The sequence below is a fragment of the Nerophis ophidion genome, linkage group LG25 (genome assembly GCF_033978795.1).
Source record: "Nerophis ophidion isolate RoL-2023_Sa linkage group LG25, RoL_Noph_v1.0, whole genome shotgun sequence".
Lineage (NCBI taxonomy): Eukaryota > Metazoa > Chordata > Actinopteri > Syngnathiformes > Syngnathidae > Nerophis > Nerophis ophidion.
This window is the reverse complement of record NC_084635.1, coordinates 16,285,872-16,298,011: the sequence shown is the minus strand read 5'-3', so window position 1 is coordinate 16,298,011 and position 12,140 is coordinate 16,285,872. Positions and strand designations below refer to the sequence as shown.

Sequence of the window (12,140 nt, the reverse complement as noted above, 5' to 3'; positions counted from 1 at the left end):
ACCTGTAATTGTGGAGCTGCATTGAAAAAACTGTCAGCCTGAAGGCTTCTGTTTTCAATGGTTTGAAGTGACAAACTTCCAGTGCCTGTCTGTGCTGCTAAAAGCCCCATTAAAAGTTGTCCCATTTAAAGTAGGAGTAATGCTGCACAAAAGCGCCGTGTCAGGGTGATGTTATCAGTAGTTTTCACCTTCAAAATGGCTGTTGTGATAATTAAACATGGCCATTCACGCTTCAGAACTCAAATTATAGGCCTGGAAAGTGATTACATTTGAAAAGGAAGCTGCTCATTTAGGAGTGTAAAATAATATAATGGCAGTATTGAGCAGCTGAAAAGCTAGCATGTTTGTGACTTGGCGTTATTGTCATTAAATTTTTGTTTTAGCCTCAGAATTAATTTGAATAAGGCCAATGATTTAGGAATGTTTAACAGAATACAGCTTGGCTCTTCAAACACCTAATGCTGTGGATCCTGATAGAAGAAGGCGCTGTCTGAAACGTATATCTTTCAGTATATGGCAAATAGATTTTTTAATACTTTTTAGTAGGGCTGCAGCTATTGATTATTTTAATATTCCAATAATCTATTGATTAATTTGTTTGATTAATGGAGTAATTTTATGTCTGTGCTTGAATTTAACTTTAATTAAAATATTTTTTTCTAATCACCTTTCTTCTGTCTTCTTATAAATGCACATTGAAACATAACTAAATGATTATAAAAACATGTAATCTTGCTTCATAAATTCTGTTTTCTTCCAACCAAAAAAATATAAATTTATATCGAATGTTTTTTCAAACTCATTGTATATTGATATTATGTGTCTATCGCGATTGATTGATTGATTGATTAAAACTTTTATTAGTAGATTGGACAGTACAGTACATATTCCGTACACTTGACCACTAAATGGTAACACCCGAATACGTTTTTCAACTTGTTTAAGTCGGGGTCCATGTTAATCAATTCATGATAGGTAGCGATATGTATTGACATGGTTTCAGCCCAGTCCTACATAAAACAGACCACAGAAGTGAAGGTACGCACCCACAGCACGACTCGCAGCACCAGTACAGTAGGCGCATAACTCTAGTGCGGTCTTTTGCAGAAACAATGTCCACATATTTTAACTTCAGGGTACTCCACATGGTCTGGATTTTTAACGTTCTGAATTAATTAGCCTATTTAAAGAAATTGTTGAAGCAACAAAATACAAATCAAAGTTTTTTTGTGATGCAATTAATCGATTTAATTGAAGAATCATTGCAGTCGTATTTCAGCACAAGGCACTTTTAGAACCATATGGTCGCTTTGTTGTGGCCAACAAATAGATGCTGGTTCTCATGAATGTCCATTGTGTTTGCCTTGGTGTTTCTCTGATAGTGCATTATGTCAGCATGCGGCTGTTTGCTGTGCCCTATGTTATTTCTCTTGTAGCCATTTTCCAAGGAAGCGGTATGATGGTGAAACACTCATGCTATTGTGTGTCATTGTATGCAGCCCCCGCTAATGACGATGGTTTATGAGTCTCCAAAGAGCCCCCTCTCATGCACGTCTTCTTTTTTCAGCCTCCTTTCTCACTTACCCACTCCCTGTTATCCCTCATTAATTTCCTGTGCCGATCACATCGACAGGCTGAAAATTCAATTTAATGACCTGCCTCTCTGCTGCACCTAATATGATTTTACAGGCTGTTCTGGTCAGGACCCCGGCCTAATTTACATAACGATCATCCCTGCCAGATAGCGTTGTCCCAGCAACAGAAGAGGCGAGGAGAGGGATAAGTGAGGAAGCAGGGGAAGGGTGGGTTGGGGGTGTAATGTGTAGTAAAGATTAGCTGGGAGGGCTGTGAGCAAGCGTTGGCAGAAGGAGGGAGGCTGGATGAAGAGAGACAACAGTGAGCCTTATAGGTCAGGCAGACAACAGAGATAATTCTTTGCCCTGCTGCCCCTCCTCTTCCGCCGTTCCCGTCTTGAGTGACACAACATGTTTTGAAGTGGCACCTCCTTTCCACTCACACCCATTTTCACAGTTAATCACGTTTAAAGTTGAACATGAGTGGAATGCGGCGCACACACCTGCTGGGATTCCACACTTAATCTCTTAGAATCAATTAGTTCACCTCCCCCAGTTCCGTCAAACCACATTGCCTTAGTGTCAAATCACAGCATTTCACATCACAGTTTCTTGCTATCCCTCTTTTTAGAGCTTTTCAGCTCCTCTTCATCCCCTCCTCCTCTCTATGGAAAGTGAAGATTAAAAAATTTAAATGGGCTTGAGAGGAATATCTTGGGACCTCCAAGTGCTTTAGGCTGGCACTGCAGCCCGTTTGTCCAGAAGCAGTTTTATAAAGTATTCCAGCTGCATGAAACCCTGCAGCATCGTCTTGCTTTCCCAGCTAATAATCTGTGGTCAATACCAAAGATGCCGCTGATAGAGAGAGAGAGAGCGAGTTAAAAGGCCTGCTTCAGTCTGCCCCAAGCACTATACGGGCAGTAATTATGAAGTATGGACCTCATTAGTTTCTCTCCAGCCAGATGGCATTAACATATTTCAGCCTCTTAATTAAATAAAGGCCTCAGTCTAATGGAGGCGAGAGAGCGTTGGACGTTATTTTGTTTTGGGCAAACCCAATTTAGTTAAGGGGTACAGGGTCTATCCAGCTGGACCACTCATAGATTGTTTTGCACATAGACAAATACACACTGATTTATTGTTTGCAGTCTGTGCTCACTGTGTACCCATGACTGCCTTTCTGATATTTTGTTTCCATTCTCGTGCAGACTGAAATTGCCAAACGCCTCAACGCAATCCTCGCTCAGATCATGCCATTTTTGTCACAAGAGGTAAGTCTCACTTGCAAACTACTAAAATGGGACAACTGAAGCAATTTGGTTTCCAGGGTGCACTTTAAAGTCCTTCATTATTTGTTTTAAAATGTAACATTGTATCAATGAATGAATACATTTAAAATATATGTTTTTAAACATTTATATTAATAATGGCAATTACGAATTTTAAGTTATTGTTTTAAAGGAGTCATATCATGATTTTTTTTTCTATATTTACAACGCTTCTTTGTGGTCTACATAACATGTAATGGTGGTTCTTTGGTGAAAAATGTACATAGATTTTGTTTTACAGACCTATTTTCAAGCCATTTTATTTTTCCCAGCTACAGTACAGGTCTGGAACTACACGTTGTCTAAGGTTAAACTTCTACCAAGCATAGCACCAAGTATTGTACAAGAGTGTGGAACGTAGTCTACGGAACCCTCTTAGAGACAAATAAGTTTGAATTTACTGTAATTTGTTGTCTTGTTACAAAGTACAATTACAGTATTATACTGTGAAATAACAGTTAATTGCTGTGAAATTTTAGGATATTGTAATTTTTACAGTCAGTTAGAATTTTAGTGTAAAAATATACAGTTAATTGGTGTAAAACCCTGGTATTTCTTTTTACAGTGTAGAGACACTTAGGAGAACGTTTTCATATTTTTGGGAAACAATTCATATGGCCCCATTCCTGAGTGAATATCGCATGAGCGGGAGGTGAGGGGGTTAATCGTTTTGCGATGCAGTCTGCTGAAAATCATTGAAACGCGCCACTCAACATATCAACTGATGCAGTGGTCAAAGTTTGAATTGCTACAAAACACATTTTAAGATATTCAACACTGTTGCCGTCTGGCGGCTGAAGTAAACATCCATCCATCCATCTTCTACCCCTTATTCCCTTTGGACTTCACTGGCCAATTCGTCACGATTCATGTGTCAGGCAAACCGTGACAAATGCCCTTTTTGCTGTGCAAAGGTTGTGGAATAAAATATGTTATTTTGCAGAAGCTCCATCTACTCAAGTAAAGTACATGAGTCAGCTAAGGCAGTAAATGTCTTGAATGCCGCAACATTCTTATTTTTAAGCCTGCAGAAATATATAATGAACGGATGAAAAAAATACAGATATATTTTCAATGACTGATAAATTCTATTTGTTGTGTTTATTGCAGCATCAACAGCAGGTGGCTCAGGCTGTTGAGCGGGCCAAACAGGTGACAATGACTGAGCTGAATGCGATCATCGGGGTACGTGGACTTCCCAATCTGCCTCTCACTGTGTGTATATCCCCTCTTTTATCTTTTTTTTAATCCGACTTGAGGACGGGGGCAAACCTGCACACACAGAGGAGGGCTAGCACCCTAGACACAAAAATTGTAGCAATTCTAGTGTGCTACATTATCTTTGGAGGTTCATTTGTATATAAGACAGCCCTGGAAAAGGGCAATAGATTCAGGAAAAAAAAAACAGTTGAAAAGAATGTATGTGTTATTCCGAAATTATTTTTAATTTACCTTTCCTGATATGGAATTTGAACATTTGGACAGAATATCCTCTTCACTTGTGCAGACTTGCCCCGGTTTTTAGTGTAGTTTATTTTGGCTGGAGTTTACAATGATTGTTTGCAATGTATTTTAAATGCAGTGCTCATTCTGTGGTCAGCATAAAGCACTGTTTAAAATGTGTGTGTATGTATATGTATATATATATATGTGTATATATGTATGTGTGTGTGTGTGTGTGTATATATATATATATATATATATATATAGATGTATATATATATATATATATACATATATACACACACACACACTTCTCCAAGCTTTGTTTTCATGAAAGTTTCAAGCTAAGTAGCTTTCCTCCATAGTCAACCCAATTGAGTAGTGAAGTCAGGATGGCCATTGTAATCACAGCTTAGACTGTTTTGATGCTTAACGTTTTGTGTATACCTTGACGTGCGCCGTTTGGATCGACTGCAGTGTTTGCTGTCTAACTGAAATTATTGCCGTCCCTTTGATTCAATGTGGCACAATTTAAGTGAGTGCTCTTTAAACCTCAGTAATTGGTCTTTTAATAGCTACTAGCCAACAAATACACATTCTGCTCTCGTCAAAAAGACCTTTTTACTGATGTGGTCCTCCATCTGCTGTTATTTAAACACTAGACGATTACTAATAGCCTGCTTGGACCCAGATGTAAAAGTGACCCTTTTGATTAGTCCTATGTAGCAGAGGTTAGTCAGTGGTTAGCTGGTCCCACTGGCAGGGGGTCACGCCTAATGAGAGTTGGATAGTGCAATTCTATTAAACTAAATGAGCCACGAGCACAACCCCCCCCCCCAGTTTTAAAGATAATTACTTCCTATTTCCCCTTGAAAAGGGGTCAGTCTGTCCGCAACAGGGTTGACCTTTCTTTAATTACAGATGGGTAGGAACAGACAAAACACAGGCAGACGAAAGAAAAGTCTAATTATTTGGTTACAGATGTGGCAGGTAATCAATCTCCCTTCAGAGAGACTGTGGGATTTGACATTAAAAGATTGGCAGATCCTTAACAAGATGTAAGGACCTCGGTGTGCCACAAGATGTGGATAAATGCCATATTTTCCTTTATGTGCATGAGAAGCCACTTGTCATTGTCTCCACATGCTGTGGTGTCTTACACAACTTAGATCGCACACACTGCTATACTATTCAACACAAAAAACATCTATATTCTGTGTAGGGGTTTGCCGAATTATCGGCCACCGATAAGTATTGACTGATTTTTGTTTAAGTATGTGATCGCTTAGCAGCTATTTGTGTATCTCCATACACATTATGGCGCCGCTCCCCTAATCTAATAATAATCACCACTATTACAGCGAATGAACTGCATTTCTTAGTAGCCTAAGTGACATTATCATGTACATTATTACTAAAGGACAAGGCTAAACATGTTATACACTGACAATTTGTTCCATGCCTGTTTTTGCAAAAACAAAGTACTTAAAACAGTTTTCTTTTCTTTGGAACAAACGCACTTGTTAGCATTAGCCATATTTTGAATTGCCGCTAAGGAACTAAGGGGGCGGGCAAGGCTTACGGAAGCTCATGATGGTAAAAGGTATACCAGAGGAAAAAAAAAAGTTTTTATTTTAAATCACCTATGATTAATACTAGAGAGATTAGATTGATACATGTATATTCTCAAAGATTTAGATTGGTCGGATCTAGTCTGACTAATCCAGTCCGACTAGAACTGACCAAACTAAATATAACACTAGATCTGACTAAGCAAAGTATTTGACCATGGACAGATGCAGTCTACTTGGATGAGAGGCGAGAAACGTCTTCTAAGACAAAGCAAACATTCCTGTTGCAATCGATCGATTGAATGCCCTGATAACGCAACGACCTGGATGAATGACAACATCCATATAGGCACAATTGTATATGATAAAAAAATATTATTATACCGTCAGTAGCACTCACCATATATACATTGAAAACTGTACGGTTTATACTTTGTACATGTAGGCCTGGGCCAATAGTTAATAAGTCAATTAAAGTAGCATTTCGAATAGTACTGCTAAGACATTTGTCATGTCATGTCGGTGTTCTTCACTCAGAAGCTGCCCTTTTTTTTGTATATGAACTGTTATTACATCTGCTTATACTTCAGTGTTCATATTGTTACTTTGCAATTTTGGTTTAAAAACATTTTAACTTAATTGTCAGTTAAGGGTTTTATTTGTGTACCGCATTTTTCGGATTATAAGTCGCTCCGGAGTATACGTCGCACTGGCTGAAAATGTATAATAAAGAAGGAAAAAAACATATATACGTAGCACTAAAGTATAAGTCGCATTTTTGGGGGAAATTTATCTGATAAAATTCAACACCAAGAATAGACATTTGAAAGGCAATTTAAAATAAATAAAGAATAGTGAACAACAGGCTGGATAAGTGTACTTTATATGACACATAAATAACCAACTGAGAATGTGCTTGGTATGTTGACGTAACATATTATGGTAAGAGTCATTCAAAAAACCGTAACATATAGAACATGCTGTACGTTTACCAAACAATATGTCACTCCTCATCGATAAATCCGATGAAATCTTCTTCCTCGATGTCGCTTCTAAACAACTCTGCCAATTCCAAAGGTATGCGCCGCATTCTCTTTTTGTTTTCTGCTGCATACTTCCTTACGTCCAGCTTGTAATCTGCAGTACATGATTTCCTTTTCGGTCCAATTTTTGTTCAGCTCTTTTCAGTTTTTATAAGTTACCGCCAACGATGAAATGATCCATTTTAGTAGCTACGGCAGTAGCATATAGCAGTTAGTATTCCACGACCCACAATGCACTTTTGCCATGATCCTCCTCCGCCAAAATCTTATTGGTTGACGTGTATGTGACGATTGCTGACATTTTCTCCGTCTCTTCCGCGAATGAGATAAATAATATTATTTGATATTTTACGGTAATGTGTTAATATTTTCACACATAAGTCGCTCCAGAGTATATGTCGCACCCCCGGCCAAACTATGAAAAAAACTGCGACTTATAGTCGGAAAAATAGAGCCCCCCAATGCCTCCTTAACATATTGTATTGTTTTTAGTTGCAATTTTATTTCAAGTGCAAAATTTTGCCCACAAAGTATCTTTTCTTGTTAATTGTTTTATTTTACTTTGGGATTTAAGTTTACATTACCATCGTAAAATATATGAGAAATACAAGTTTATTGCATTTGAAAGGATATACATGCATTATTATCTATTATCATAACATCAATGGTTAATTTGGTCCCTTTAAAATGTTGGCAATAATATCGTTTATCGGCAATAGTTTGTAGGTCAATATATAGTCAAGCAAAATTTGTTATCGGCCCAGGCCTAAGTGCATGTGATCGGTATCGGCCGATTTCCCTAATGGATGATTGATCCTAATGGATGATCCTTAATTCTTTGTACTGGATGTTAGAATCCTGTATTGATTTGAAGTTTCCGACTGATTCACGTGATTTGTTAAAAAAAAAGATTTTGCTAAAACATTTTTCAACATAATTCATCAAACGATTGTAAAGATAATAGTTTGATTGATCAAAAATAGAATGCATTTCTAGTGTTGGCAACCCAAACATGTTGAACAATGCTAAAACGCTCAACACTAAAACAAAGAGGTGCAGTCACACCCGTTTTTTTCATAATTTACTTAACTTCCTGCACATAGCACAAGATTGTACTCAGATAATCGCTGAGTAATTTCCTTATCTACTGCATGAAAATTCCAGCCTGTGGAAACTGCTACTACTAAATTTTGTTTTATTATTTTTTTTTTATGTTTTCTTCTTGCGCACAGCAAATCTCTCTCTGGAAGCTTTGCATGCTGACTTTTATAAAGGAGCTCATGTTACCATACTATCTCTGGAAGCTTGCATGCTTGATTTTATAAAGGAGCTCAAGTTACCATACTATTTGAACGTGTTGGGTTATATGCTTCTACACATTCACTACAATAGGTCACTTTTCCACCCTGATGGTCAGAAATCACTCGTTCTATTTAAAACGATTTGATTTCAACCTAAGATTTACCTATTTTCAAAATACTCTAAAAGACAACACCTGACTTGTGTGTGTGTGTGCTTAGATATTTTTGGCCTTTTTTAAACATGGTCACATCACAAGAGCAGATGATTATATTGAACTACAAAGCAATGACACAGCAGCTTAATCAGCACAAACATTTGCTGTCTGCTTGTGTAATCACATCAGTCAGGTGTTTTTAGGTAGGTAATGTGGTGATCATTGTCTCACTTGTTAAGCCAGTCTAACAGCTGCCTTGTGCTGGTGTTGATGCTTGCTCTGTTCTGCTCGGCTCTGTTCTGCAGGGAGTTAGTTGGCTTTGCTTTGCCTAGTTAACTTTAATTGCCTGTTTCCTGTGGAAGTTGCTTGAGCTGCAACGGCATTTACGCATAATGAAAAAAGATAAGAGTAAAAGGAAGCTAGGTCTTTACCCATGAATATTGAATTGGAAGCAATTTATTTCAGTCTCCCCCATTCCTATCTTCTCTTCTCGTCCCCACCCCATCCTCACCCTTTTCCCTCACTCGTCGGCCCAACCACATCTTGCTAATGAGGCTTCTTGATAACGATCCCCACACGCTTTTCCTCATTAGGCACACTGAATAGGAACGTCCCTGCCCGAATCCCAAACTCGCACTCTTTCATTCTCCACTCTTTTATTTATTAATTCTGTCTCGCTGCCTCTGTTTTCTCTTTTGCTGCTTTTTGTTTTCCACCTCAAAGGTATGCTTTTGCCTGCACACTAGGGCTGGACGATTACGATAGAAATGATAATCACAATTATTCTGATTGATATTGTAATCACGATTATTTACACGGTTGTTCATTAATTTGAAAACTCCGATTATTTTTTGTACCATAAAAACTAAATTTTAAATATAGTTTTAAAAAACTGGATATAATTTAGTACAAATAAGCCTTGTGGCTTGGTCACTCATCTTCGTCACTGCTGTTGTGTCCTTGGGCAAGACACTTTACCCACCTGCTCCCAGTGCCACCCACACTGGTTTAAATTTCACTTAGATATTGGTTTCACTATATAAAGCGCTTTGAGTCACTAGAGAAAAAGCGCTATATAAATATAATTCACTTCACCCATTCATACACACATTCACACACTGATAGCAGTAGCTCCCATACATGGCCCTAGCCAAGACCCATCAGGAGCAAGGGTGAAGTGTCTTGCTCAAGGACACAACGGACATGACGAGGATGTCGGAGCAGGGGATCAAACCTGGAACCCTCAAGTTGCTGGGGCGGCCACCCTACAAACCGAGCTATACCGCCCCCCTAAATGTATCAACAAGTGCTTTATGTACATTGTGCTTGTGTAGGGTACTTTTTTGAAACCTTTGTTTTGTTAGATTTGGCACACCGTGCTTTTTTTCTTAAGTTTGGGAAGCGTGCTGTGCTGTTGTTCTCAGCTTGACGAGTAAAGAGGCGACTCACTTAAGGCTGGAAAAAAAAGAAAGAAAGCGCTTCTAAAGTTGCGATCACTGTTTGTACGTTGATCTTACATCGAGGATGTCGTTCACAACAACAGATGAGTTGTGTTGTTTGTGTATGAATTGTTTCTGTTAGCTTTAGCTTCGTAGTTTAGTCGCTGTTTCAACCCATCTTGACATAATTTACTTCAGGGTGGGGCGGTTGAGTGTGTCAGGGATAAATGCAAGATACATTATTTTCCCAAACAAATGTTCTTTATCTTTACAATGACAGTGTTTCACTCACATGTCAATTTCCCTCATATTATTTTGCGTTTATCAGCGGATTCTATTTTAGACGTGCAGTTTTTTTTCACTCAATCTCCTCTCATTTCTTTCACTGTCACAAGCTCCAGACATTGCACGCACGTTGTGAGGCCCATTGTTTTTTTTACGTGAGAAACTGTAATCGAAATTTTATTTGTATCTTAATGTCCAGCCCTACTGCACACCTTCACAATATTGACATGATGTAATGATGCATTCTCATTTGCTTCTATTTTTCCAGCTTGAAGTACTGAGCTGAATAATTCTGAATAATTCCCCAAATCTAAATAAATATTTATATGTGGTATAACCTTTTCCCATTTATTGTAATGAATGTATGGATGGAGTAATTGAGGTTGTATCCAGTATCAGAGTAGCGATATTTTTTTTTCTTTTGGAGAGGCAGTTGATGGATGTGATAAGTGTTATTTAACCTTGTTTTAAACCACTTGCCTCCCTCTTGCCTGAGTGGCTGTTTAACTCATGTCTATCGACTCACTCTCTGCCCTGACTGCCAGACATCCGAGCCCTTTTGGGAGTTGTCTGCACGCGTTTGTCTCTCTGCTGACAGCATTCTTTTCAATGTTTTTAAATTTAGGCATTATGTCTTATCCCAATTAAAGTTACTCTGCCTGGACTATAATATTCAGACAACCTTCTAAATCAGGGGTCAGTGCAGATCATTCAACATACATAAACAGACTTTGGAATAAGGCTGGGCAATATGGCCTTTTTTTAATATCTCAATATTTTTAGGCCATGTCACGATACACAATATATCTCAATATTTTACGTTAGCCTTGAATGAACACTTGATGCATATAATCACACCAGTATGATGATTATATGTTTCTACATTAAAACATTCTTGTTCATACTGTATCGATATATGCTAATTTTAAATTTTCATGCAGAGAGGGAAATCACAACTAAGTCAATTGACCAAAACTGTATTTATTACACAGTTATTAAGCAGTGGCACAAACATTCATGTCATTTCAAAACAGAAAGTGCAAGATTGTCAGAGACGTTTTAAAACCAGCTGAGTGCACTTTTTCGCATGATGTCACACAAGATACTTCAACAACTGTCAAATAAAAATTAGCTGCATTATAGGAAATCAAATAGTGTACGTTCTTCGCTATGTGGTAGGTTCCTGCGGACGTAATCTCCTTCTGTCGTTGACTATTTTTTTCATACGGCGTTGATTTGGAAATGGCTGCCTCGGCATTTTGATGGTGTGGCATCGGACGAAGATGTTGGCATGCGGAGTAAGCACTCTTCATTCTCTAGCAGGTGACTTTTAAAATGATGCTACGAATTAGCAGTAATGTTACATTTTGTAGTAACGCTTTTGTTCCACACTTGACAAATTACGGTGGTCTGTTTGACATATTCCCATTTGATAATTGTAGTCAAATTTTGAATATTGTAAAACTGTCACTGTTCTGTATGAAGCACATTGAAAACCAATGGAGAGTGACCTATTGTCTGGCTCTGGAGATAGTATCAGAGTAACAGAAGTTTAACACCCAGTCGTGTTTGGTTTAAAACAATTGTTGCTCTAACACAAGTATTGTATACGTCAAACATTGCTGGTACTGGCATTGTCGCACATAGGGCTGGGCCATTGTATATTGTAATTGAGGATCGTGATCAATTTAAAGTCGATTATAGTGATCAGCTGTGAACAATCACATCAGACGTGGTGGGAGTGTCTGTGACAACAGCCAATTTAGGGTCAACCTTTTCACGCTCTACTTTTGGTTTTACAGTTCCGCAGAATGAAATTGAATAACTGAACTTTAAGGCAATACGGAAACTGGGTGTTGTGATGAAATATCCATTACCGATGGCAACTGTCTTTCCGGGGGCACACGAGTGACATAGCTTGCCGAAATTTGACAAAAAAAATCCCATTCAGGTCACGTACAGGTTGGATTGCGTTTAGACAGAAGTAACATTTAAAAGATC

The 12,140-nt window shown here is 38.2% G+C and overlaps 1 protein-coding gene across 6 annotated transcripts in view; it reads left to right on the top strand.

The window, feature by feature from the left end:
* LOC133543131 (transducin-like enhancer protein 3-B) overlaps positions 1 to 12,140 on the top strand; it is a 74,023-nt gene that overhangs the window by 18,066 nt on the left and 43,817 nt on the right. For 4 of the 6 annotated variants that reach the window (XR_009804317.1, XM_061887601.1, XM_061887603.1 and 1 more), the window contains exons 6-7: positions 2,783 to 2,845; positions 4,013 to 4,117. Coding sequence is in view for 5 of the 6 variants with exons in the window: in XM_061887601.1 (XP_061743585.1) it covers positions 2,783 to 2,845; positions 4,013 to 4,117 (168 nt within the window). In the remaining variant the exon portion in view is untranslated. The remainder of the gene's footprint in view (positions 1 to 2,782; positions 2,846 to 4,012; positions 4,118 to 12,140) is intronic. The other 2 variants (XM_061887604.1, XM_061887602.1) reach the window with 1 other exon arrangement.